The sequence below is a fragment of the Kogia breviceps genome, chromosome 14 (assembly GCF_026419965.1).
Source record: "Kogia breviceps isolate mKogBre1 chromosome 14, mKogBre1 haplotype 1, whole genome shotgun sequence".
Classification (NCBI taxonomy): Eukaryota; Metazoa; Chordata; class Mammalia; order Artiodactyla; family Physeteridae; genus Kogia; species Kogia breviceps.
In genome coordinates, this window is record NC_081323.1 from 30457195 (window position 1) to 30484710 (window position 27516).

The window sequence follows — 27516 nt, forward strand, 5'->3', positions numbered from 1 at the left end:
CAAAGTAAGGCTGTGCATTACACTTCTGGAAAAAATAACCCCGTGCCGGGGTGGGGGTGGGGTGGGCAGTGCATCCCCTTCACGTTCTACCTGGCATTCTCCATTCTTGCCTGTGCCTCTCCTGTTAGCTCATCTGTTTTGATCTGAAAAATCTGAGACTTTTTTATCTTTGTTTTGGTTTAAATTTTTAAAGTCCATACCAGGTTTTCAAGAGGGCAGTAATCCTGAGACCGGATTGTCAGCGGAGTAGGCAGTAATTAACAGCCATTATCACCTGGTGTGTATACTGATGTTAAAAGAACTCTCCATTGGCCAGCCTCAGCCTGGTGTCCCACCTTTGCCAGCCATCTCATCACAGGCTGCTGACCTCAGTCAGAAGAGGTGACCTGGAGCTAAGCCGGTGTAGTGAATGCTGAGAAGCACTTGCAAAGGTTACAAAAGAGCTGCTTTCACCAGCAAGACAGGTCTGCTGATGAAAATTTCCTCCATTTTTGTTTGATAACTTGTTCCAGTTCTTAAATGTTTATATGTATATTCAGGTTTTCATGTATTTTTAGTCAGTTTTGAAAATCTGTAGTGTACTAGAAAGAGATCCATTTTCTAAGATTTCAAATTTGTGGGCATATTTTATATTTTAGAATTTCTACTGTGTCAGCAATTATGTCCCCTTTTTTCTTTGCTCTTTTTTGGAATGACTTTTATATATATAAAATATATGAGTTTCAGGAAGAAACCTAAAGAGGATTTACATTTGTTCTTGGCAGCGTCTCGGGCAGAAGCAGTCCTGGGTTACTTTCATCCAGGTCTGAGGATTGAGATGGGTTGAAGCCAGGCTTTGGTCCCTCTGAGGGCCAAGCTATATCTGTTTCACCCTTATCTGTAGGAAGTAGCCCTATGAGTTTCCAGTTCCAAGTGTGGATGATTTATTAGGATTCTCCTTCCTTGGTGGACCTGGACTTGAGTTTTTATTCTCTTCCTCTCTGAGGTCATCCAAAGCTCCACTCAGCTTCTCACACTATTAGCTACCTTTTCAGAAATTGGCACATGCCCTTCAAAGAAAAGGTGCCCCCAAATGTTAGGCTCATCTCTCTGAATTTCCTTTTTCTCTAGATTTTGATCCTGTAGTTCTTTCCTACTTTATCTCTCTAATGTTATCAAAGACATATTTTTATATATATTTTTGGTCTTAATGCAAGGATTAGCTTGCATTACCAACAAGAAGCTGAAGTCCTTATCTTAGGTAGCATGCATGCAGAAAAGTGAACAAATCTTGAATATGCTGCTCGACTAATTATGACAGGTGAATACACGGTCACCCCGCCCAGGCAAGAAACAGCATCAGCACCCAAGCCTCCCCCTCCCTTCCCCACCGTGTCCCCTGCTCCCATCTCCCTCACAGTTACTTCTGCTTGGCCGCTGCTTCCTTTCTGAAGACCTAGGTAACCAGATCTCATTTGGCCGCTTTCATTTTTATTTATGAAATGCATAGTTTTGGCCACGTCATTTCTAATTTGGTTTGCGCTTTACCTTTTAAATCTGTTCCTGGGACGGCTTTCTCCCCTTGCAAGTCATCTTTCTTCCTTGTGACGAGCCCTCTCGAGTCTGTTAACAATTTGTCCCTTCAGATTGTACACAATACTTTCTTGTTTTCCTGTGTGTGATTTCTAGAAAGCCTTCCAAACTGATGACCATGTGCTGACACGTAGAATATGCTATTTCAGGATGTGGTTGTGTTTTATATACATTTATGAACAATTACCCAGAATATGAACCTGTTGCCGTATTTTATTTCTCATATCAGACTAGCCCTGCCCCTAATTTCCTTTCTTGAACTAGAAACGATCACAGGAAACAAATCAGGAATTGTTTGGTTTGGAATGTTCTCTTGATCTCTCCTTGCTCTAGACATATTGTGAAATTGCAGGAACAATGGCAGAGCCATGACCTATTGTGACTGTGATCTTGGATCTCCTTTTGGCCAGTATCACCATTGACTAATCGAACTTGACTTCTCAGTTCTCATTTATCACCTTCATCAGATTCACTTTTTTGGCACAAGCACCGGGTACGGTGGCGGGCATATGTTGGCATCTGATAATTAGTTCGTGGTGATCTGATGTGGTGGTTCCAGAAGTCAGGACTCAGGGATGTCCATGAGGTGAGACAGGAATGGCCAACCTTTTTTTTAAGTTAGAAATGAACTTGGCTTCTGTCTCTCCCACTTCTGACTCTTGGCAGTTTTGTAGATTTAATTTCTAGCCTTTAAGAATCAGAATCCTGACAAAATGGGCGTTTTATTTTAGTTGGCCCTTTTTATTGAGAAATGGTGGGTATCGTGCCGTGTTAAGCATAGCTTGTGCTTCGCATCAGCACGTGAGGTCCCCAGTGAGGCCCCAGAAGTGAGTTCACCCAGGAAATAATCATCCAAATGGGTGTGATAAGTTTTCCTTAAAAATGGGATACCTTCCAGAAACAAGGTAATCAGAGCTGAAAATGTATCATAAAGGAAAACCCTCATGTGAGCAGCTGTGTGGGAGGGGAGGGCCAGGGGCAGGGCTGGGTAGTTGTGTGCTCAACGCCGTGCTGGGGAGAGGAGCGCTGCGTCCCGGCTGCACAGCTCCGGAGACATCTGGGGTGGGACAGTGGCGTTTTCCACACTCCACCTTGACCTACCTGAAATCGTTAATATCTCTTTAGGGATAGGCTTGGGTTGTTCTGTGAACTTAATATGCTAATATTTGTAACAGTGCTAAGAATCTCTGTCATCTTTGAGTGGGGAGGGGGGCAGCTGCCTGTTTCATGGCCCCAGAGCTCCCTCTCCTGTTTCTCTCAGCATGTCGACAAGGTGGCCTTTTGCTGTCTTCGATTGCTTGGCTCTTCCCCTCCTCACTCCAAGTGGAAAGATGCTTTTTGCTGCCCCGATAGTCCCCGTTCAGCTCCATTCAGAGCTCACTTCCAGAGTTTGTCCTCAGGGCAGACGGCTCCACACCCACTGCAGTCCCCTCTCCTCACCCTGAAGTGCACCTGGGGACCCGCTTCCAGGTGGGCTGCCCAACTTGGAGGTTCACGTGCTTGGGCCCAGCAGCGGGGCCCCTGCCTCCACAGCTCTGACCACACCATGTGCCCACGCCCTGCACAGTCCCTGAGGCCAGGGCAGCACCCACTGGCTCTACCCAGGCCTGCACTTCACCGTGAGCCCTGCCCGAGGTGGGTGGATGACGATGGAGAGGGGTCCTTAGAGCAAAACTGGGATCTGTTTCCGGTCATCAGGTGGCAAACGTCAACACTTCCCTCCTCTCTGTTTTGTTGCCGTTTTATTCCTCCTCTTCGGTTCCTCATGGCTGAGCTTCCCTGTTCGTAATCACCTTAACTGATATTTCCCACCTTTGAAGAACAGTCTTTGAGCCATTGATGATAGGCTTCTGGAAAAACCAAATTCATTTTAAGGTGGGATTAGAGAAGGCACAATGGAGCTTGAGACCTGAGTGGGAGGCTTCCCTTCAGGGGAGCTTTGTGGGGAGGGTGTGCAGGTAGGCCAAGCAGACAAGACAACCGAAAACCCAAAGGGAAGCAAAAAGTGAGCCCTTGATATGTTTTCTTGTACATTTACAGTTGATCTCACCATTTTCAGTCCCTGCTGGGCGACTTACCTTAACCTCCAGGAGAGCCGTGAGGAGGAGTCCTGAACCCCCGTCTTCTACGGCTTCCAACTAACTCTCATTTTTTTCTCACTGCTCTCCCTCGTCAGGGTAATTTGTTTTAATTTGCTTGTCATTTTGATAGACTGAATGTGCGTCTAAATCTGCTGCTTAAAGCAATGCTAGACTAGTTTTCTCCATGGCGGTGATGCTCAGACATATTCCACTGTCATTACCCTGCAGTGAGTAAAGTGGTCTTGTCCAAGTTTGTAGAAAATGAATCTTTGTAATTTTGAGAACTTTCTCAAAATCATTTCCGTAAAACTTTGGTACCTGCTATAGCTTGCCTACTAGGAGATAACAAAATGAGTGAGAGTATCAAATGATTAAGGACGAAAAATATGGAAGCAGCTGATTTTGTTAGCTTTGACAGATTGGCTTTTTATCATGGATATATGTTTGATTTCTATATTGTATATATATATTCATTGTCCGTTTTGTAAAAGTTTTTCAGATTTGTGTGATGAAACGAAGTACATTAGTACACTCTGGTGTTTTGCAGAAAGTTCTGTGAACTCCAGGTGTTCTGCCACCTTAAACACTGAAAAGCACTACTTTCCAGGACCATCGAATCCCTAAACGAATTTTTTATGGTATTGAATCATGGCACTGATGGTCCTTACTGATCAGCTGAAATACAGATTACAAGGACATATGCTGTCCATGGTTGTTTGGAGCATTATTACATCTGTAATCACGAGCACACTTGGAATTGGTTTACACCATTTTGAAAAGTGCACTTACCTGGAATTAGGAATGTGTTTGTCTGACATCCCCTGAACTGCGACACTGACTAGAGAAGCCTTTTCAGCTGGTTCCCAGCGTCTACCCAGGAGGGCCAGTTAACTTGGATTGTTTCCCTGCTTGCATCCTGCCTGCCTCTCCTCCACAGTTAATCCATTTGTTCATTCACAATGATGATTTGGTATCGTCCACTTTCTTGTTTCTTGTTTCTTCTTTTTGTCTTTGGCATCGCTTAAGCAGCTTCTCGGGTGAGTGAGCATTTGAATAATAAAGTGATTCAGCTTCTTCATGGTAATACAGTGTTGCCTCTCTGAAGGGCCCGGCAGCAAGTGGGCACAGTCTTTTCCTACAGTCCTGTGTTTGATTTCTACTGACTCCTACAGCAGAGGGCAAACGTTAATAGCCAAGTGTTCAGTCTCTTTCCTGCAGGTCCCTCCCTGGGTGCTGCTACTGCCATTTCAGTGGCATTATAGAGGTGGACCCAGAACACTGAGTCAGTGACTGCCCTGGACCCACTCCCATTCATCAGACTTAATTGGCCTTGAAGGAGCCTCATATGTCCCTTCTAGGTGAGAAGCGACATAAACACTAACTTATTTCAGGATCTGAATGTTGCCTGAGCCTCAGCGACCCATCCACCACCCATCATGCCTTCTGGTCTCCCTCCGGTGGTGAAGCCACGCTGGCCCAGCCTGAGCCTCCTGGTCTCTTCTCCTACAGACACACCCCTGCACAGATGCAGCCCTGTGCGCACGCGCGCCATACACACACACACACACACACACACACACACACACACACACACACACACGTGCGCGCGCGTACACGTGTGGAGACAGACGTGTACCAGCACGGTGAAAGTCTGATGTTTGGTTTTAGGGTCCTCCATCAGTCATTAAGCCCCAGCAAAGATGGTTCTACCCTGACAGTAAAAGATACCCCTTTACCAAAAGCACCCTCTCGCGTTTAATTATAGAACCAATGATGATGTCTAATAAAAAAAATTTTTTTACTATGTTCATAGTATTTTTTAAACTTTTCCAAAATACATGGCCTGATTGTATTAAATTTTTGAAAGGCATCAGGTTGTCTGATAATAAGTCATTTACCCTGCATGTTCTTTTTGGCAGCAGAGATTTAAAGCCAGGTCACTTTAGGTAACTGGCTCTATAAATCTGTTGTATGCATCTCAGATTGGCGAGTGCAGCCAGCACCGTAATGACGACACTCCTCTGGTGACATGTCAGGGATTTAACAGAAACCCAAGGAGCAAATGTTTCCAGCCTTCATCCTCCCAGCAGGGTGGATTTTTATCAACCTGGGTGTTAACATTTGGGACCCAAAGATTCTTGGCTACTAAGAACTCGTTCTGGATTCAGGCGGGTTCTCTCTTTTGAAGGCTGGAGGGGAGCACCAGTTAGAAATGGGGCCTTCCAGCGCCTCATTAAGGAACTTAAAATCAGGTGGTCAGGGAGAGGGAGTAGTTCTGAGAATTGAAGTGGGGCAGAATTAAGGAGATCTGTTTGGAGGCCAGCGAGGGGAAAAAGGCAAGGGTTTTGCTTGTGCAGCCTCTGCTGCTTTAAATAAAGAGCAGGCTCGCAGGCCCGGCTGCCCCGCACGGCAAGCCCGCGATCCCAGCTGTCAGCGCCCTCGCACGGCCTCCAGGTGAAGAGAAGGAGCCCTTGTTTCCCGGGTGAAGAGAGGAGTCTTGTTCGTGACCCCTGGCCCGCGGCCGGCCGCTGCAGACTCCCGCCCCCGCCGCTGGCCTTTGTGCTGCCGCCCCCTCCTCCCCTCCCTCCGGCTTTGTGCTCCCTTCGAGTGGCCCCCCGGAAGGGACCACCCAGGGGGTTGCACAATGGGGGCCGAGGTAGCCACCAAAACATAGGTTTCCTAAGACAGCCCATGAAAAGAAAAATACTGTTTAACTATGTACATGTTTGTCCTTTCTACAACCGTTTTGTGTGGCCAACAAAACCCCACGTCCAGACCCTGCCTCGGCCGCACCTACAGCTGTTCCGGCCACCGGGCGTCAGGCTTGGGGTCCTTGCTCCCAGTTCCTGTTCCCAGGGTGCTAATTCTTCATGCCGGTTACGTTGACGTGTTTGGATTGATAGTCAGGAAGTTTGATATCAAAGCAAACAAATTACGCTGGCCTGATGAAACTGTCTATCAGTCATCCTCAGTGGCTTGGTGTGGCTCCTGGGTGAAATGTGTCTAAGACTACCCAACAAAAGCTGGCAGCCCAGAATTCAGTTCTCAGTAGCCATTTACACCTCGGTAAAAGGATTAGTGCTGGCTGCTTGCTACCCTGTTTAAATCTTAATTTGCATCTTTATGGAGGTAGGGCTTCTTCGGGTCTGTCTGCTTCTGGGTTGTGTTTGTGTACCTGTGGGTGGGGTGTCTCTGGAGGTTTTCTCTTACTGGCAAAGGTGCTACATTGCTTCAGGAGGACTAGTAAGCTACACAAATTGAATTAGCAGCTCGGGTTTTGACTGACAACAGTCGGCTCTAGTTCATTAGTTACATTTTGCAGCAGTTGTGGGTGTTGAGCATTAGGTACGTGAATGCATTCTGTTACTTCTGTTTAAGAACCTCATGGATCTTAGGAGGATTTTTAAATGTTCATTGTAATCAACAAATTTCCGTGGGAATTAAATGCAGGAAACCAGGCCTGGGATCTGATAAAATGATAGTTTTTAAATCATCTTTTCTATCCAGACCATGTGTTCTTAGTGAAAAGATCAAAGCCACTTATGTTTCAAAAGGAAGGTAGGACTGAAGCCGTGAGTTTCCAGGAGGGATTTCTGCGAGTTCCGGAATCAGGGATGCAGACAGTCCATCTGGGCTGTCCCCTTCCCACCCTCATGTGTGGGTTATTCCTCAGTGACAGGCTCACCATCCACGGCCACCTCTGCGAGTGATGCCTGTTTGTTGTTGCTTGTTCTGAAATACAGTTTCCTCCCTAAAACTTTGTTCTGGATGTAACCAACTCCTTTCTGATTCTTCAATTTCGTTAAAAAGACAGTAAACGTAATTCATAAAACTTTTAACAAATAACACTATAATATGTAAATTAGGTAAGCAAACTTGTCCCTACCTGGAGTCGGGGACCACACCATGCTGACTGCTGTCTCCTGGAGAAAAGGAGGCCCGAAAGTCAAGCTCGCATCACTGCAGCTGAAGCCCATCTGTGCTGAGTCCCCCAAAGATAACACCCACGGGCATCTGCTACAGTTAAGGAAAAGTTTATTTTCTGTTTGCTAAGAAGTCATTCTCAGTTTGTGATACTGAAAGCAAAAGCATAACACCTTTTCTCCCTTACTTTAAACAAAAAATTCTACCTTAATTTGAGTGCTCACATTAGCCTGACATGGAATTGCTTTCTTGTAAATTATGTCCTACATTCTGTGACTGAAAAATGAAGCTTTCTTAGAAAGTAATTACTTTAAATTTAGCCAAAAACTTAGAAAGTAATTACTTTATGGACTTCCCTAGTGGAGCAGTGGTTAAGAATCCACCCACCAATGCAGGGAACACGGGTTCGAGCCCTGGTCCAGGAAGATCCCACATGCTGTGGAGCAGCTAAGCCCGTGCGCCACAACTACTGAGCCTGTGCTCTAGAGCCCGCGAGCCACAACTACTGAGCCCGTGTGCCACAACTGCTGAAGCCTGTGCTCCCTAGAGCCCGTGCTCCACAACAAGAGAAGCCACCGCAATGAGAAGCCCGCACACCGGAACGAAGAATAGCCCCTGCTCCCTGCAACTAGAGAGAGCCCGCGTGCAGCAACAAAGACCCAATGCAGCCAAAAATAAATAAATAAATTTTTAAAAAAGTTTAGCCAAAAACTAATTTTATTTATTGTATGCTTAATTATTATTGGATAAAATAAAATAGTTTAAAGTGCCGTTTGTGTTTCTGGCGATTGCTTGTCGTCCAGCAGGTTTGTCCACTTACCGGACTTCACAGAAAACAAACGGATGGTAGGGCCCAATGTCTTGGTGCCAGGCCACATATTCCCCAGGGGAGACTAGACATGGGCTGTCAGGCCATTGCCCTTCCAGCTGAAGTATTTTGGTAGGAATGCAAATAGAAGACATGAAACAAATTGGGGTCTTGAATTCTAAAATAGTATTTTCATAACACATAGTCTTTCATCTTTAGCTCACTACACTGTGTGAATTATTTAAGAGTTATTTTCAGCAAAGGACTGATGGATATTTTGCAAACTAAAGTCTATCCCATGGGGAGATAACTGTTAGAGATCTCAACACAGACCAACTTATCAAGTTTTGGAGTTAATCTGGCATCGGCCCTAGCTCCGTGGGGACAGTGCTTGCGGCCGTGTAATTGATCACTGTCTTGTTGATCACTCGTTGCCGAGCCCCGGAAGCCCCAGACTGGTGTGACACCAACCTGTAAAAACAGGCTGTGACAACAGGCCTGTCGTGAATTCCCTAATCTGTGTTTAAATCTTGGCCTGTCATTCAACACACCGTGTCTTTAAGTGTGTTTTCAGCATCCTGTGAAATCACAAGTCCAGTTGCTGTTCTCAACAGGCTTCTGATCATGTTGAGAAGACTCGGCAGACAGGGCATAACTGGAGAGCAGTACAGAGTGGGATGCTGTCTGTGTTGTGCTAGAGGAATTCAGGGATGAGAAAGATCCCTGTGAAGGAGGCAGTCAGAGAAGCTCCCAGACAGATGTCGGGGGAGCTGGTCTAAGCAGGCCTGATGTTTGGACCAATCAGACTAGGAAAGAACGAAGGCGTTTGGCATGTGATGGAGCACTGGCCCCACCGTGGTGGTTTCAGGGGTTGGGGGTGGGTGGGCGCGGATGCTGGCATCAGGGAGCATTGTCTGTAGGGGGTTTATAATAATAATCAAGCCACTGCCCAGCTTTCTCTTCTCATCTTTTCTGAGAATGGCAGAGATAAAATGCTCATCCCTGGAGGGAGCCTGCCCCCACCCCTCCTTAGCACAGCAGCATTAACCAGTGTCTGCCGAGTTCCCTGCTGTACTTGGGTTTGGGAGGAGGTGCGGAAGCCACAGCCCTTGCTTGGGGTTTACCACCTGGTCGGGAAGTGTGTCTAGAGGCATCGTAAGCTGGAGACCCCAAGCCCACAGAGGGACCCTGTTTTTCAAGCACAGTATTTAACTTTCTTTTGAATAGTTGCTCCATTTTAAAATTTGGGAGATGGCATATAAAAATAAAACTAGTAATTGTGAATTTCCAGCTTCTCGAAAACTGGCAAGATGTAGCCTCACTGAGACACACATTCCTCAGTGGGAGCCTAGGGTGACTGGCCCTTTGAGGTTGGCATGTGCCCCAGCTTTTAGCATCCTCAGCCCACCAGCCATGGATGCTTGGGTCCTCCCCCACTGCGCTCACACCTGTGCGCTCCTCCCCGGCCACCCAGAGCACAGGGTCAGTCACCTGGCCAGTCAGTCCCTCACCAACCCCATCCAGGCACAGCTGCCAGGAAACCAGCCATGGCTCCAAAATCCATAAGGTTTATCTCTGTTGCCTTGCCAGAGTTTTATACCGAATTTTATTTCCCTGTACTATCCCGTCACCACCAACTTCAGCTGCCACTTGGCCAGACTCATCTCCTTGCTGGTCCCCACACCTCTCTCACCCTGGCATTTCCCGTCACCTTTGCCTTGTGGCTCCTTGGCTTCAGCTATCATCTCTCCTCCATCTGCATCCTGCCCAGCAGAAGGTCCTCCTCCCACTTCCTGATTGTCTTCCCCTTGTGTGCTCCTTTACTGCTCTGAAATTGGCTTATCTTCCTCTTCTTAAGGGCAGGTCTTGATCACCGGTGGCCTCAGCCTGCAGCGGCTTGAACAGGGTTTTGGTTCCCACCCAGAGATTGAGGTTGGGTCACAGCAGTGAGAGTGCTGAATCCTAGCCACTAGACCAGTGGTCAGTGACAAGGCCCTGGCCCTTCAGCTTTGCAGAAAAGAATTCCCACAAAGACAGAAGGTAGTGAAACAAGTAAAGTGTTTATTAGGAGGAAAAAGGGTACAGTACGTGTGGACTCTCAGAGAGTCGTGCCCTTATCGTAGTTTGAATCACTTATATGGGGCATTTCTTCTGGGTTTCTTTTGGCCAGTCATTTTGATTTGCCTGATTCTGAGTCCATATTTGGTATATCTCAAGGTTCTGCCATGTGCATGCGCATCTCTCAGCCAAGATGGATGCCAGCGAAGAGGCCTATGGGTAGGTTGGCATCACTCCCCTTTTGACCTCCAAGGAGATTTCTAGTTGGGCAGGTCTCTTTGACTTTGAGAGTGAGAAATATGTGGTCTTTTATCTGGGCAGGGCCCAGCCTCTTCTCTTGATTGTCCTGCTATTTTCATCTTGGAGTATCGGTCCACAGGGAACGAACTCCAGCTGTTTACCCTGGCGGGGGGCGCCCATCTATCTCCTGCCTCAGTCTCATTCTGTGAATTGGTTAGCGACAAGATAAAGCCTTCCAGGGAGAATCAGGACCCAGATTTTGCCTTAGGAAAAAAAGGTATCCATAGGTGCGTAAGTCCCACTGGCCAGGAGTTCAGGAGGTGTGGGGCAGCAGAGCTCAGGAGTGAAGGACCCAACAGGGTCTGGCCCATAGGGACGAAGACTCCAGGCTTAGCGTTTAGACAGGAGCTCGGGACTTGGCAAGGAGTTGGAGTGCCGACCCGGTGGTCTGGAGTCTAGAACAGGGCTTGAATCTGGGGGCCCATTTCTATTTCCTGCCCAGGGTGGAAACCTGCTCCAGAGTGGGGGTGGGCCCGTACCTCCAGTATACAGGAGGAGCAGGACTTTTTCATCCTTGCATCATCGAGCACATGGCCATTGAATAGACCTAGTAACTTAACCAACCTTTGCACTAATTACAAATTAGTAGTACTTTGCTAGTGAACATTGGTTTATAAGTTGCCTCATTTTCCTTTAGGAGTATGTATTGAATCATCCCAACTACACATGTGATCGGTTCCTTTAAAGGAGAAAATACTGTTCTGTCTTTGATATCTTCTCCCATAGCTTTTTAGAATCATGCAAACAGACATTTTTTTTTAAAGGAAGTTACTAACCAATCTCTTTGGAGGGTGTTGTGACCCTATGACAGACCTAACCTAAAACAGCGGCCAAATTGTTAACACTCCACCAGTCCCCCCGTGGACTGCAAGTGGATGATGAGGGCTAAATCCCTCTTTCCACTTCTTCCTGTTCTTACTAAGAATAAAGAAAATGTTGCAATGGGATCTGAATGGAGAAATAATAGTCATTTTTCTACATTCAGAAATAGAGGATGTAACCTGTACTTCAGCCAGCAGTTTTCAGTTTCTTAGCAGTGACAATTTAAGTAAATTTCATGTGAGTTGAGGAGCTCTAACTTTGTTATGATTGACAATATAAAATTAGCCTTTTCTGCTGTTAAGATTATCTGGCATTCCTATCAGTCAGGTGGCATGTGGAATGAGATTGCACAGCTGTGGATTTGAACATCATTAAAGTCTTCAAAGGGTTAAAAGCTACTTCCTCTGATGGATTTAAAACTGCCACATACACATAAACAAGTTTTTCAAACCACCCCGTTTTACATCTTTGTCGAGAGACAGTCTAGTTGCTGCGTTTTTATGTCTAGATTATATTACAGATATATTTCAATAAACCATAAGGAACCACCATAGATTCTAGAAGCTGGCCGTCTGTGCTTAAATAAACATCTCCTGCAGCACCTGTTTTATTTTATAGGCTCTGTAATCACAGTGACATCCTGAGAAAAGACCTTGACGCCTGTGAAGCAGCTGTCCTTCACCAGATCCCCAGACTCTCCCCTGGGGGTGACAGCGACGAAAAGCAAGTCAGGTATGACTGTCGTCAAGTTGCTGCTGTGGTGGGTTGGCCCTTGTTCCCAGATAAGGGTCTCGAAACACTGGTCCACATGATCAGCACTGTGCTGGGCACTCGTAGCATCAATTTAACTGTGGCTTCACCATCTACTTCTTTGTGAATGTATGTGTTTTTCATTGTTAATTGGATATATCTACTCAACCCCTGCCCATAGCAACATTTTTAGGCTTACTTGGGGGGAGGGAAGATGGGTAGGCTTTGTCTGGCATGTTAGCATACCTTGGTGAACGCCCAGGTTATCCAGCGAAGCCACCATCTAGAGGGATGTCCTTAGCAGGTCCAAACCCCAGATAGGTTCCTAAATTTCCAAGGTCATGCTAGTGATACAGACCCCTAAGTATGTTCCTGCACCAACAGCATCGAGAAGCCCTGGGAACTTGTTAGAAATGCACGTTCTCGGATCCCACCCCAGATCCACTGAATCAGGAGTCTGGAGGTGGGGCCCAGCCATGCAGGGTTTGAATGAATGTTTAACTCTGCTTCCTCAATTCGAGAGCAGCGCTCGGAGGACATGCCTTAAATGGCTAGAAAGCTGGGGTGAGCGAGTGGGGGTTAATCATTTGCAGGGTGGTTGGTGCGTACGAACCATGATTCTCATACGTCCTTCCTAAATCAGATAGAAATCTATCTTCCCACCCACCTTCTCGGAGCTCTAGGTGTCTTCTCACGCACGGCCTCAGAAGCTTTGTGGCATCTGGGCTTCTTAATTGAATTTGCAAAATTACAGATATATAGTATGTGTAATGGTTTGTCCAGTGCTGGCCCCTGGTAGGTGCTTGATTCATGGTACGTGAATGTTACCAGTGTACTAACCCCGATTTTTATTCTGGGGACTGACTACGTTTCCTCTTTATGAAGTAGGTCCCCACCGTTTTGCAGCAGAGAACAAATGACAGCTCAGGTGTGGTCAGCCATCTGAAACGGCCTTGACTGGCCAGGAGAGCCAGAGGGGCTTCAGGTCTGGTTGTCTAACATCCGGCCTCATCTTCTCTCCCTTCCACATGCCACACAGGCACTTTTATGTAATATAAACAGGAAGGATAACATGATTTTCGGAGTAGAATTCAGCATAAATCCAGTGTGTATTGGGTCCCATCAGGGCGTGAGGAGAAGTCAGGGTAATGGCCTCTAAAAGGACCCTGTCACAAGAAAACTTGGCTAATCTCAGGGCTCCATTCCACAGACCACAAGGTGAGGTTCACAAGTCCTGAATGTGTTTACATTCCCTTCTGCATCATGCTGTGATCTCCAGACTACAGAGAATGCTAGACATGACCTTCCTGGGTCAGTAGCTTTTCAACTTAACAGCAGTAAGGGGCAGTGCATGAAAATCCTCTTCCATGTTTTTTATCATGTGAAGTGACAAAAGGCAGTCTTAAAATACCCTTTGCAGGGGTATGGAAGAAGCTGGCTGGGAAGGAGTCTGTGGTCATTTGGTGATTGTGTACTGTAAGGCTCTTCAGCTGGACCCTGGCTTCTTTCTCACTGCCTTGTATGTCTGTTGATATACTATTTGGCATAAGCCACAGTTGTGGTATGTCGCATAAAAAGCATATATGCATTTATAATTCTCTTTGCAAACTGAGTTGTTAGACTAAATGATTCATCGTGTGACTCTGTTAACCTGGGCTGCCAAACTGTGACTGTGGGTGATAAGATATGATATCTCCATCAACTACACCAATGTTTGTTATAGTTTCTCAACATGCATAAATAGAGCATTGGTTTCCATTATGGGAAGTTGCATTTTTACATGACTGTTGATCTACAGTTATGTATAAATCAGCCTTCCAGAAGAAATGATCCTTCTTTATGACCAACACAAATTTTAAAATTAATATCTGGAGCCTTTGGAACTGTTTCTTTGCCACAATCATTTTTTAAAGCCAGATAAAGAAGTCCGGAATGGTTCCATTGTAATGTCTCTGTTGTATTCTGTTACAATTAGAATGACCCCATGTTGTGACTGAGGATGCTGTTCAGTGCGCACTGATTGTCACTGGTTCCCTCTCTAGCCCAGGTGTCTACCTGACCTTTGAGAGACAAGCAGTCAGGTCTTAGCTGCCAGTCCTTTCTCACAGGCTTTATTTCTTTATTTTTTTTAATGCTCCTTTTATTTTATTTTATTATTTTTTAATTGGGGTATAGTTGTTTTACAACATTGTATTAGTTTCTACTGCACAGCAAAGTGAAGTAGCATTCCCTGTGCCATACAGCAGGCCCTCATTAGCTATCCATTCCATACACATTAGTGTATATATGTTAATCCCAACCTCCCAACTTATCCCACCTCCCCTTCCCCCCTTGGTGTCCATACGTTTGTTCTCTACGTCTGTGTTTCTATTTCTGCCTTGCGCACTGGTTCATCTGTACCATTTTTCTAGATTCCACATATATGCGTTAATATGTGATATTTGTTTTTCTCCTTCTGACTTACTGTACTCTGTATGACAGTCTCTAAGTCCATCCACATCTCTACAAATGACCCCATTTCATTCCTTTTTATGGCTGAGTAATATTCCATTGTATATATATATACCACATCTTCTTTATCCATCAAAATGGATTAAAGACCTAAATGTAAGATGGGGCACTGTAAAACTCTCAGAGGAAAACATAGGGAGAACACTCTTTGACATAAATCACAGCAAGATCTTTTTTGATCCACCTTCTAGACTACTGGAAATAAAAACAAAAATAAACAAATGGGACCTAATGAAACTTCAAACCTTTTGCACAGCAAAGGAAAACATAAACAAGACGAAAGGCAACCCTCAGAATGGTGTGAGGAGATATTTGCAAATGAATCAACGGACAAAGGATTAATCCCCAAAATATACAAACAGCTTATGCAGCTCAATGTCAAAAAAACAAACAACCCAGTCAGCAAATGGGCAGAAGACCTAAACAGACATTTCTCCAAAGAAGACATACAGATGGCCAAGAGGCATGTGAAAAGATGCTCAACATCTTTATTAATCATTAGAGAAATGCAAATCAAAACTACAATGAGGTATCACCTCACACTGGTCAGAATGGCCATCATCAAAAAATCTACAAACAACAAATGCTGGAGAGGATGTGGAGAAAAGGGAACCCTCTTGTACTGTTGGTGGGAATGTAAATTGATACAGCCACTATGGAGAACAGTATGGAGGTTCCTTAAAAAACTAAAAATAGAAATACCGTATGACGCAGCAGTCCCATTCCTGGGCATATACCCTGAGAAAACCATAATTCAGAAAGACACATGCACCCCAGTGTTCATGGTGGCGCTATTTACAATAGTCCCACAGGCTTTAATCCCTGCGTCACGCTCCCCCTGCCCTCTGTGCGCTCCCACCTCCTGTGCCCCTTAGCACCCAAGAGCTGTTGCTAGGTATTCCCCGAAGTGAAGTATTCCCTTCTGCCTTGTGATATCCCTTGGACTGAAACAGTCAGCTGGTCATTCCAGAAACACAGACTTGGAGAGAATGATACTTTTGTTCCTTAATTGTTATTGACATTGATGTTACAGAATTCTAAGCCGGGCAGAATGGGAAGGCTCTAACAGCTTATGGACTCCTGCAGGCCTGTGAATAGAGCCATGTTTGGTGTAGTCGTCGCCCTGCTCGAGCCCCTGACCAAACCTCGGCAGGCGACATCTGTCTCTTTGCTTTAATCCCATCTGGAAAATGGGACACCTGCCCCACAGCATACTCTGAAAGATAGTGTGAAGATTTCTGAATTCTCTATCATAAGATGAAGTATCTTAAAAAAGAACAAAACCATTCCTATCATCATTATTATTAATTTTAATTTTTGTTATATCAAGGATTAAATGTTGAAAGTCCTTCATATGAAACGTTTACTATTATTAGGTGGAGGACCAAGTCATTATTTTAGACAGTTATCAGTTTTTAAAATATGATTCATGTCACTTGGGGCAGTTGATTTTAAAAATTTGTTCATTATTGCCTCCTGGAGAATGTGTTTTAACACAGAAGTGATTACTTAATCACTTTATCTTATATGAAGACCGTAATGAGACCACCCATGAGCTTATGTTTGTCCAGGTGCAATTAATTGTCTCTGTCAGTGGCTGCTTTCAGATGGAGTCACCCAATTGTACTCTCAAGCTAATGCTGAACAATTGAGTCAGCTTTATAGTGTTTGGAGTATAGTATGTAGAAATCTCTTTATTTTATTCTGCTTATGTTCAGAATAAAATTCAAGGTACTTATTACTTTGTCTGCATTTAAAACTTTTGTCAAATTACCAATCTGTTGTAAATCATTCGTAGTTAGGAAATGCTGGTACATTTGCTTAAATTGCAGTTTTCTCATTGGAAACCATTCCAAGTATATGAAATTAATTATAGACTATTTAGAGTCTATTGCTTTACTTATCTTTAATTAGAGGAGTATATAATTTAGCTGACATCACACTTTGTTTTTTCTGTGTGACATTGATACTGTAAAGTTTCCGAAGTGAAGTGGACAAAAGAGGAAAAAACTTCTTTAAGTCCTTTGTACCACTGTGTAGATGTTCTGATTCTGTATGTTTGTGTAGAACCAGGGGCGGGACTCCACACAAGGCCAGCCATGGCCCAAGCCCTCCTTGTTGCCAAGTGTTGGTTTAGCTGTTCAGAAGTCACAGGTTCTAGTGCTTGACCTCCTCCAGAAGCTTATTTGCGTTTTGACCCCATAGGTTTCGTCCTTTTGTGAAGCAGGTATAATAATTATAGGAAACCTTAGCTACTTCTTTCACTCTAGGACCCAAAGGATGGTTACAGTTGGCAGAGGTGTTAGTAACCTGAGTCTTGCCTTGGCTTTGCTTCTGCAGAAATCATGTACATCAGTCACCAAAGAGACTGGTCTCTGGTAATTCAATCCATCCCAACTAACTTAACTAGTTTAATTCATCATCATTAAACTTGTTTTCAAATTTAATTCATCCTAACTAAACATTCTTTCAGGCTAAAAACACAATTGATTTACTCATTATGAGAAATATACCTGCTGACTGGACTAGGGTTTGCCGATGGCCTGTGAGTGCATTTTCCTAGGAGGGAAATAAATCTATTGCAAACCCAAGTACAGATGCAAAGGTTGCTTCATTCACATAGAACAGAACAGAACAGAGGAACTGCGGGCTTTATGACGTCGGTGGGATCTAGACATCACCAGGAGAGGCAGGTTGCTGAAGGGGCTTTCTACCAAACCAGCCTGGAACCTTGGAATCATTTGGGGAAGTGTCTAAATAAGTTCCAGGATTCCAATGATGCATCCCACTTTATTCAAGTCTTGGGAAAAATTAGCTTTAGGTCAGGCAAAGGTTATAACAATTAAGATTTATTTTAAAAGGTTCTGGATTGTACCTAGACTAACTTTTTTCACATTTTATTATGAAAATTTCCAAACATACAGTAAAGTAAAAAGAACTGTATGCCCACATACCCACCACCCAGATTTTACCATTGACATTTTATTACACTCCCAAATCTGTCTCTCTCCATTTCCCATCCATCCATCCATCAGTTCCAATCTGTTATTTGTATGCATTTCCAAGTAAGTTGCAGATATTGGTACACTATTTTTTAGCTCGTACTTTGAAATTTTTAAACATCCACAAAAGCAGATATGAGTATAATGAAATCCCATGTACCCTCACCCAGACCCACAGTTGTCAACATTTTGCCAGTCTTACCTTATCTCCTTCCCTCACCCACACTTTTTTCTTGAGTAGTTTAAAACAGATAACATTTTTCTCTCACAAATACTTACATCTCTAACGTACAAGGATTAAATACTTTACCATAGGGGCTTCCCTGGTGGCGCAGAGGTTGAGAGTCTGTCTGCCGATTCAGGGGACACGGGTTCGTGCCCCGTTCTGGGAAGATCCCACATGCCGCGGAGCGGCTGGGCCCGTGAGCCGTGGCCGCTGAGCCTGTGAGTCCGGAGCCTGTGCTCCGCAACAGGAGAGACCACAGCAGTGAGAGGCCCACGTACCGCAAAAATACTTTACCATTTAAGAAAGTTCTTTATTACCTAGTCCTTGTCAGTTTGCTTTGGCTTTCTCAAAAACAGCCTGTCTGTATTTGCCGTGTTTGAATCAGGATCCAAATGATTTCCCTGTAAACTGGTGGTTGGGCCCGGATCCAGGATTACATTCCAGGCGGGTTATTCTGGCAGAATGACATCCGAGGCAGTGCTGGTCCTTCTTACTCCACCTCCTAAGGCGGCGGGTGTCTGCTCGTCCCACCGTTCGCGCTGCCAAGGCTGGGCCGTGGGCTCGAGCATTGGCAGACGGATGCCTCTGATGTAAAGCTTCCATTACGCAATTTTCTCAAAATTAGGATCCCTTCCTAGATGCATTTCATTCACTTGGACTTAGAAAATGGTGACTTTTCTAACTCAGTTCTTTCTTCTGCATTTATTAGTTGGGAAAACTTTTCCCATCAACTACTTGGTAACTCTGAAATTTTTTTTTTCAACCACAGAGGCAGGGTAAATGCTTGATTCTATCCCTTAACCAGTTTCCAGAATAATGAGTTGTTGCCCTAGCAGCATCCAAAGGTTGGTTTGTTTATATTTTTGTGGTAAAAACACACATAAACATAAAGTTTACCATCTTAACCATTTTAAGTGTACAGTTCAGTAGTGTCAAGTACATTCACATTGGTGTGCAGCAGATCTCTAGAACTTTGTCATCTCACAAAACTGGAGCTCTGGGCCCACTAAACTAGTCCCTGTTCCTCCCTCCCCCAGCCCTTGGCAGTCACCACACTACTTTCTGTCTCTGTGAATTTGACTACCCTAAGCATCTTATGTAAGTGGAATCGTACCGTATTTGCCTTTCTGTGACTGGGTTATATCAATTAGCAGAATGTCTGTAGATTCATCTGTGTTGTGGCCTGTGAATCCAAAGGTTTTTATTATTTTTAAAATTTTATTTACTTATTTATTTTTCAAACGAACTCATGTATTTTTATATATTTGCTGTGTATCAGTCTGTGGTAGTCATTATCCTTTTGGTTCTCAAACTGTCCTGTCCTTGGCCAGTGGGAGCCCCTTCAAGAGAACCCTCAAGGCCTTTGCACACGACTCAGAAGTCTGAGAACTTCCTTACTTCCTGGAATGATAAGGTGCTCCGGGCTCATCTGGTGCATTTCCTGCCCCAGACCTGGAATATAATGCATTTTTCTAAGTGGGCCTGGTTCATTTTAGTACTGCATCTAAGTACTGGACTCTGGAAATTCCCTTAGCCCAGAATATATTAGGTTCCAGACTTTTCTGGATAAACTGTCTTCTACTAGCTTGATATGGGGGCCTTTAACAATGTGGGAGGGTCGTAAGTCACCCAGCGTGACACACGTCTAATGGGTCTCCTGTTTCTGTTTCATAGGTTTGAACAAGCACCAGCCTCAGGTTTATGGAGGACACCATCGGGTCAGCGTGTTGCCACCTTGAAAAGACATGATAATTCTGTCCAAGAAGAGGTGGTTGTGAAGCTGTCTGAAGTTTTCCCAGTCAAAAACGTGGACCGGAGGACAAGGGTTAGTCATTTTTATTTTTTAAAATAAGTTTCAACATGTACAAGTTAGTCATTTGAGGAAATAGTTACATTCTTAACAATGATTAACATCTTTGAAAAAAATGATAAGTTGTAAGTGAGGTTTTGTGGTTGGTTGGTTGGTTGGTTGGTTGGTTGGTTGAACTGTCTCATCTCAGGCCTTTTGCATAGTGTTTTATGTAGGCATCTCAAGTTCTTACATAAAGTTAACCCAGGTCCTGGAGGTAACCTAATTAAACATATCTACCACAACATTTGCCCAGGGAATTTAGGAGCATCTTGTAGAATTCTGGTTTTCTTTCTCCACTCCATCCTTTAAAAATACTGTATATGGTCATTTATGTCAACTCCACAAATATGTATTAATCCACTTCTGTGGATTAGGCAGCAGCCCAGATCCACTGGAGGGAAAGAGAGAAATCCCACTTGGTCCCTCCTTCAGGGGAATGGCATAATGGGATGCCTGCAGTAAGAACACTGCAGAGGGTACGGACCCTCAGGAAAGGGAGCCATGCCATCTGGAGAAACAGGGAGGAGGCCGGGGGGTGTGCAAGGTGACCCTTAAAAGACAGGCAGGATTTTGACAGGCTCAGAGGGCGGGGCGATGGGCAAGGGCTGTTAGGAGCCCAAGAACAGACCAAGAAACGGAGCTGTTCTCTGTGGCTGGGGAGTGGACTGCATCTGGGGACAGGGATGCGAAGCTCTAGGGATCACCGCCCACCATGCAGGGTCTGGCCCAGCTCGGGAGCCGGTGTTCACGGGTTCAGCAGAGTTTGGAAAGCCGCGGAGCCCCTTGAGCCAGGCTGCAGGAGGGTCTGCAGGGCCTTGGGGAATTTAGCCTGCGTGGATGGGAGGGGGACGGCCAAGGACGAACCCTAACGTGGCTCAGTCAGGACAGTTGGGAGCTGACTGACGACCTGGCACCAGGGAGAGCATGAGATGCTGGACACGAGCTGATGGAGCCCGTTCCTGGGGAAACGCGGGGGGTGGGCGGTGGGGTGGGTGGAAGACCAGGTCTAGAGTGGCCGCCCCAGAGACACGGCCTTTCTTCTCCTGAGCTTCGTGAGTTTGTCTTGTTTCCAAGTATGTTTTTTCTTTTTTTTTCTTTTTTTTTTTTTTTTTTAATCTTGGCCATGCCACACGGCTTGTGGGATTTTAGTTCCCCAACCAGGGACTGAACCCAGGCCCTCGGCAGTGAGAGTGCAGAGTCCCAACCACTGGACTGCCAGGGAATTCCCTCCAAGTGTGTTTTTTCATCCTTATACATAATATAGGGTTCTCAGGCTTTTTGATCCTTTTAAAGTTTTTATTTTTATTATGCACAATGTTCAGGATTCCTCATGTGTCCCCTCTGGAGGCAAACCTTTCCCCTCTGTCCCAAAGCCACAGCTTGTGCTGCCATGCAGTCCAGAGCCTCGGTATCACCCTCCAGCCTTCCCAAGCCCCCCATTCCCTGCCCCCTTAATTAAAAGAGTTAAAGGACTTTTTTTTTTTTTTAAGCATTTCAAACATACGTACATGGAGTGATACAGTGACGCCATTGACCCACATTTTGCACATGTGTTACCCCTGCACCATGTTGTTTCGGACTCCCTCGCCATCCTCCTCCTTCCCGCCCCCTGCCCTTTCTCTGCTCTCCCTCCTCGCCTCCTTCCTCCCCACTTCCCTCCTCTGGAGTAAATTATTGCAGGTATAGATACAGCCCCTGGGTGCCCCTCACAGTTCCTGCCCTTTTCAAAGGTAAGCTTGTGTGTATCCTTCCTGCACATATTTTCATTTTACTGCGTTGCGTGTGACTCAGTAAATAACCCTTAGTTTTGTTTTGTTTGAGATATGGTACCATTTGTGTGAATGTTCTTAAAGAAAGAACAGTATTCTTTAGGAGGAACAGAACCTGTGCTTTTTAGATCTGTTCCATATCTTTTAATAAATGTAGATCCTAAAAAGAATTTTGTTTTCAAGTTTTATTATCCATTGTATTTAGTACTATTTTGTAACGACATCATTTTCCATTCTTATTCACTGCAGCTACCCCACATCTCAGCCATGTCAAGGGTGAAATAAGTATTGGTCTCCTGCTATTTGCCATCTCATTGTCTTTTTTTTTTTTTCCTAAAGGTGTTGTTTATATCAGGAAAACATATTCCAAGTTCCAGACAACCAGTTCACTCATAATTTTTCAAATAATAGCTCCATCATTAATGGGAAGGGGGCTGCCCAATTAATAGTTTATGAGTCAAATTATATTCTTCCTCCCCTAGTAGGTTTCTTGTTCCTTTTTAAATCATCTTAGTGACGACCATAAAAATTACTAATAAATGAATGACAAAATGCATCCTTAAGGGACTCCCCTGGCAGTCCAGTGGTTAAGACTCCATGCCTCCAAGTGCATGGGGCACAGGTTCAATCCCTGGTTGGGGAACTAAGATCCCGCATGCTGTGGAACGGCCAAAAAAAAAATCCTTCCTTAAAAATAGAAGCAAGCAGTCAGTTTCTCAAATTGGTTGCAACTGAAAAAGTAACATTAGGCACTAAAGACTAACATTGCCGGAATGATGTGGGCAGGGGCAAGCCTTACAGACGTGAGAACAAAATGCTTTTCTGGGCTCTAGGACTGTTAGATTCACAAATCATTTTATGATTAGCATAGTCAAGTGTCTTTGAGTTGTTTTCCTGTATTCGAACAGTATATACATTTAGTAAATAGTATGGGTTCAATGTTTCTCTGTAGATAAAATCTTAAAAGTAGGAGATTTTCAAAATTTAAGAAAACACTACGAGAAATCACTTGGTTAAGAGTCTAATGAAGCTCAGACATACTTACTTTGATCTCTTGGGTAAATGGCTAATTAAACAGCCACATGTAAATGATGTTTACCTGTGGGTCCCTTGCTGTCAGCTGGAGTCAACCCGTCTCCTGAGTAAATACATCATTAAAGCTGCTGAAATTTGGATTATGTCCCCCTGAGACCAGATAAGATCCACAGTACCCGCATAACCTATTAGGCAATTACATAATTGAGCTGCATGCTTTTAAATCAGAAAAATTTGTAATTATGTGAAAAAAAAAAAAATGAGTTAGGTGCTTCATTAAAATACGAAGTACCTTAATACTGCTTTTCTCCCAAGTGAAGCCTGCCTCCACCCAGGGGGACCTCTGCGGGCAAAGCAGCCCAGCCTGCCGGCGTCACTTGCAGAGCAGGTGGGAACGGCCACACAAACCCCTGCTCCTCTCCTGAAATGAGGGACTAGTGTTCTGTTCTTCTCTCTTGAATACTCGTTCACCGGCTCATATGAATACTTCCCCTTTCTTTTCATTGCTACATCGATGAAATCCCCTTCCTCTCCTGTAACTCAGATAAAACTTAAGTAATGATACTTGCGTTTCTCTTTAAACACTGAAAAATTACTTCCGGTGTGCAGGAGGGAGGTTCTTGAGGAAGGGTCAGTTAAGCTGTGTATGAGGGGAAACATCCATGCTGTCAACATCCGTGGTATTTCATTCTCTTGTTCTTCTGTGTCTGCATTAACAGCACTGGTTTACACATGGAAGGTAATTTTATTTTATTAAGTGCTTTCACGTTCATTTTCTCTTTGTACCACCCATTGCAGAAACCGTATTCTTCTAGAGCTAGCATATGTTTTCTTTAAAAAAGTAACAGGGGAAAAAACAAACTTGGAATATTAAGGTAAACAAAAGGAAGAAAATTGCCTGTTATCCAACTGTCCACATAGAACCCTGTTGACACTGCGATGTATGGTCTTTAATATTTAATATATTGACAAACGTGGGTTATACTGTTTGTGTGCACGGCCTCCGTGTTCCCCACTTGTCACAGGTGAACTTCCTTTCATGCCGTCACATGTTCTACATCCTTTCTAACGGCTGCACAGAGACCCCTGTGTGGCTCTTCCACTGTCTCTTTAACCAGGCTCCTGGGATTAAACATTTTAAGTTGTTTTTAATTTTTCCTCTAGTAGAAAAGTTTCAAAGAATATCTGAGCAGTTCAGTTTTTACAGATTCCCATGCGGTTTCCTGAGAATGATTTCCTAAATGTAGATCTGTTAGGTCAAAGGGTATGTGCGTCTCTCAGGCTTCTGCTCTGCACTGTCAGATCTCACCCTGGAAGGGTCATCACTTACCAGGAATGGATGAAAATATCATTTCTCTGAGATCTTTATGAAACTGGATACTATCAACTTTTTTTTTGAGCACCAAATTGGGAAGTGCAAAGGAGGTCAAATTGCGGTCCCATTTTTCCCCCACCTATTTGTTAGCCATCTGTATTTCTTCTTTTATATTGGTAATTTGCCAGTTCATGTTCTTTGCTCATTTTTCTATTAGGTTAGTAATATTTTTCCTTACTGACTTTTAAGAACTCTTTTTATATGAATTTATATTATTTACTACAATATTTTGAGCAGTTTGATTTTCACCTTTCATTTTTCTTACTGGTGTTTGGATACAAAGCCTTTTCCATTAATATCTTCATTTATCTATTTGTGCATGTGAATTTCACAATTGATAAGTTTCTAGATGTAAATTGAGTCAGCCTAGATGACTCTTAGGGTTCTAGACCTAGCAAGATCCATATTTAGACTGAACTTTGAGAAAATGAGCCAATTAATCCTAGGTGTCCTGCTGAGCGTAACTCACAGGACAGTTATTCTTTCATAAGATCTGAAATATGGAGGTATCACCCTCAGTCATCCTGTAAATAGTGTGTGCCTTGGCATTGAATTTCTAAGCGCTTTCTCCTGGCTCCTGGGAAGGTTAGAAAAGCGAGGGACTAGTTCGTTGGTGTTGACTTAGGCTGCAGACTGCTGCGAACGATGAGGCAGTCGCCAGCACCACCACCACTACCACCACCACTAGGCTCCAAATGTATGAGATGAGAGAGAGCCTTTACTACCTAACAAATAAGTTGGAACCCAAGCACGGGCCATTCGTAAGCACCATCAGAAGGTCCATCTTTGGTGGCATATTTCAGATAGAGAACCCCACTTTGCAGAGCCCTTCAGTCACAGATGGGACGTGAAGGGCAGCTTGCTCACTCTTTGCGCTTTGGTTCTTTCACGGGTCACGCTGCAAACTCCTTCTGTTTGGGGCCTTCCTTAGAAATGGTACCTTTTCAAAGATCTGCAAACAGTACATCTTGAGAATGTATCACAGATGTTTTTCCTGACTCTGCATAAGTTGTTTTTGATGGATCCTTTGAATGGACCTTCCTACCATTCCTTGTCTCAGGCTGACTTTTGGTTCTGTCTCATATTGTCATGATTTCCTGCTTGTTAGGGACTTAACTTGTGAATTCCTCTCCGGATGACCTACTGGGCAGATCTACCACCATCTCTGTTGGCTTCGTGGTCCAGCAGAGTCAAACCAACCATTCTCATACTGTAATTTGACCATCCATCAAAAACCCTTATAGATATAAAATACTCATCTCTGAGAAGTTATCTCTAGAATTAGAGAAATCCTAGAGATATGAGTATTAAGTAGTGAAGATAAATGGGATAAAATATACGAAATAAATGAAAACCTGCAGTGTGCCCCACACTTACTCACCGTGGTGAAAAAAGAGGGCTCAGTATAGAGCTGGTGGCACTGGTGGTATTCTTAGCAAGCTTACAAGGGCTTGTTAGAAGGATGTTTGCAATATCATTATAGCACTCCAATCTGTGTTCTTTTGAAGCCCAGGTGGAACCCAGCTAAAGCAAAAGAAGTTCTTACATGAAAGGAATGTGCAAAACAGTGATGTTGATTGTGTGTCATCACGGAGGGACTAGTGAGAAGTAATCCAGGTTATTGACAATCTAGGACAATCTCCATTGTCTGCAAATTCTACAGTAGAAAGTGTAGAAAGCCTCAACAGTCCTTTAACAACTTTATTCTTAAACTGTGGGTTAAGACAGTGGCTATTGTGAAGTCATGCCAAGAAATTATTAGTTACAGCTATTGCATAAGATAATATGAGGAAGAAATACCTACTTGAGGCACTCTCAGAATGTTTGGATTATTTTAAATTCAGAAAAAGAAAATTATAGTTTTAACTACAGAGATTAAGCCAATTCTTTTTGTTCATCTTCTAAATGCTTTCCATATATCCAGAATTAGTGGGTGCACAGAATAGGAGCTTACTCTCTGTGGGAACAGACTAGATCAGGATGGGCAGAGATCTCGGAATGAGACATGCTAGGATGGTTCAGAGAGCATCCTGATGGTTGCGAGATGTCAGCTCCTGTCCTCCTGGACAGATTCTAGAAGCAAGTGCAGTGCTGTGGTTTATGTGGGCAGCTGGGACTGGGCACTATGGCAGCCAGTGATGGGAACCAGCCCTGGCCCGAGCTTCAAGGGAGGATGAACCCCAGTCAGCAGAAACAGGGATCCTGTTCAGTTCATTCCACAGAGTTATCCCAACTGGAGTAAAATCCAAGGCCCACTTTATACAAATGTAGGAAAAGCTCCTGGCTACAAGAACTGGACAGAGGTCTCGGCTGCAAGGCTAACTTGACACCAGGTCTTTTGGCCAAGGAGACTAGAACTCCTTAAGTCCCCTTCAGTCCACCTCCAGCCCTTAGGATAAGCCATGGATCCTGGAGGCCAGCTGGTCCTAAGGCGTGCCAAAGGCAAGAACCTTGCAGGGATGTCAAGGCTGATGACAGTGGCCTCGGCCAAACTCACAAGGCTCAATCTTCAAAGTTTGGCCTCGGCGATTCTTCACATCCTTTCATGTTGATGACAAGGAAAGAGTATGATCTTCCCCTTTGTTCACTAGATGTTGGCATTGTTACCATTTCACTGTTGCACAGAAGATGACCAGGGAGACTCTCTGCCTGGCTCCCCCTTCCCTTTCACTTGAGGGTCTCAGGTCCATTCTCCACACAGTGGGTCGGACCCTGCCCCGTGTTTACTGCTGTCATCAGGTATCAGGGAGAGGTCGGTACCACCACCTAGCGTTCCTCTCCCACCGCCGGGGCAGGCTTCCACTTCCGAGTAGGGGGAGAGAGAGGCTTGTGCTCTGGCAGTGGGACAGTGGCACCGATGGTTGTTCAGCTCTGGTCACCAGTATATTTTTATTTCTTGGGGGAGGAGTGCTGACCTGGAAATGCACCGGCATGAGTATTAACCTATCCTATTAAGTGCCACTTTTTCTCTGCCTCTCACATTGGCTGTGGTAAAATCCCTGCCCACCTCCCTGCCCAGGACACTTCTGGCGATGTCGACAGTTCAGTGCCCTGTGAAAGCAGATAGGCCATGTGGCAGCTGAGTTTCCCCAAGCTTCCCAGCAGGCTTAGTGGCAAAGTACAGAGTGTCTTTGTCCTTCATTGAAGGTTATGATTTCCAGTAAGGTCGGCTCTCTTTTTGCTTTAGTGTATCCTCCTCCACCCCCAAGTTTTTCCACAATCTTCCCATTGAGGGGAAGTTCAGGGGTCATTTCTTGAAGAATGGGGAGACCATAAAGTCACATCTTTCCAGATCTCCTTCTCAGTCCAAACCAACTCTGTCCTCACGTGCCTGAAAAACAGGATTCGTGCAGTGAAAGAGTAGATCTTGGATAAACCACCCAGGTTAACGGAGGTGGTCACGTCTCATATACATACTTCCCAAGTAGAAA

At 44.5% G+C, this 27516-nt stretch overlaps 1 protein-coding gene across 2 annotated transcripts in view; it reads left to right on the top strand.

Annotated features, from left to right (window-relative positions):
* Positions 1–27516, top strand: part of KIZ (kizuna centrosomal protein) — a 113324-nt gene that overhangs the window by 56877 nt on the left and 28931 nt on the right. Inside the window, exons 7-8 of one of the 2 annotated variants that reach the window (XM_059036309.2) lie at positions 12184–12297; positions 19729–19879. In XM_059036309.2, the coding sequence (XP_058892292.1) occupies positions 12184–12297; positions 19729–19879 (265 nt within the window). The remainder of the gene's footprint in view (positions 1–12183; positions 12298–19728; positions 19880–27516) is intronic. The other variant, XM_059036311.2, reaches the window with a different exon arrangement.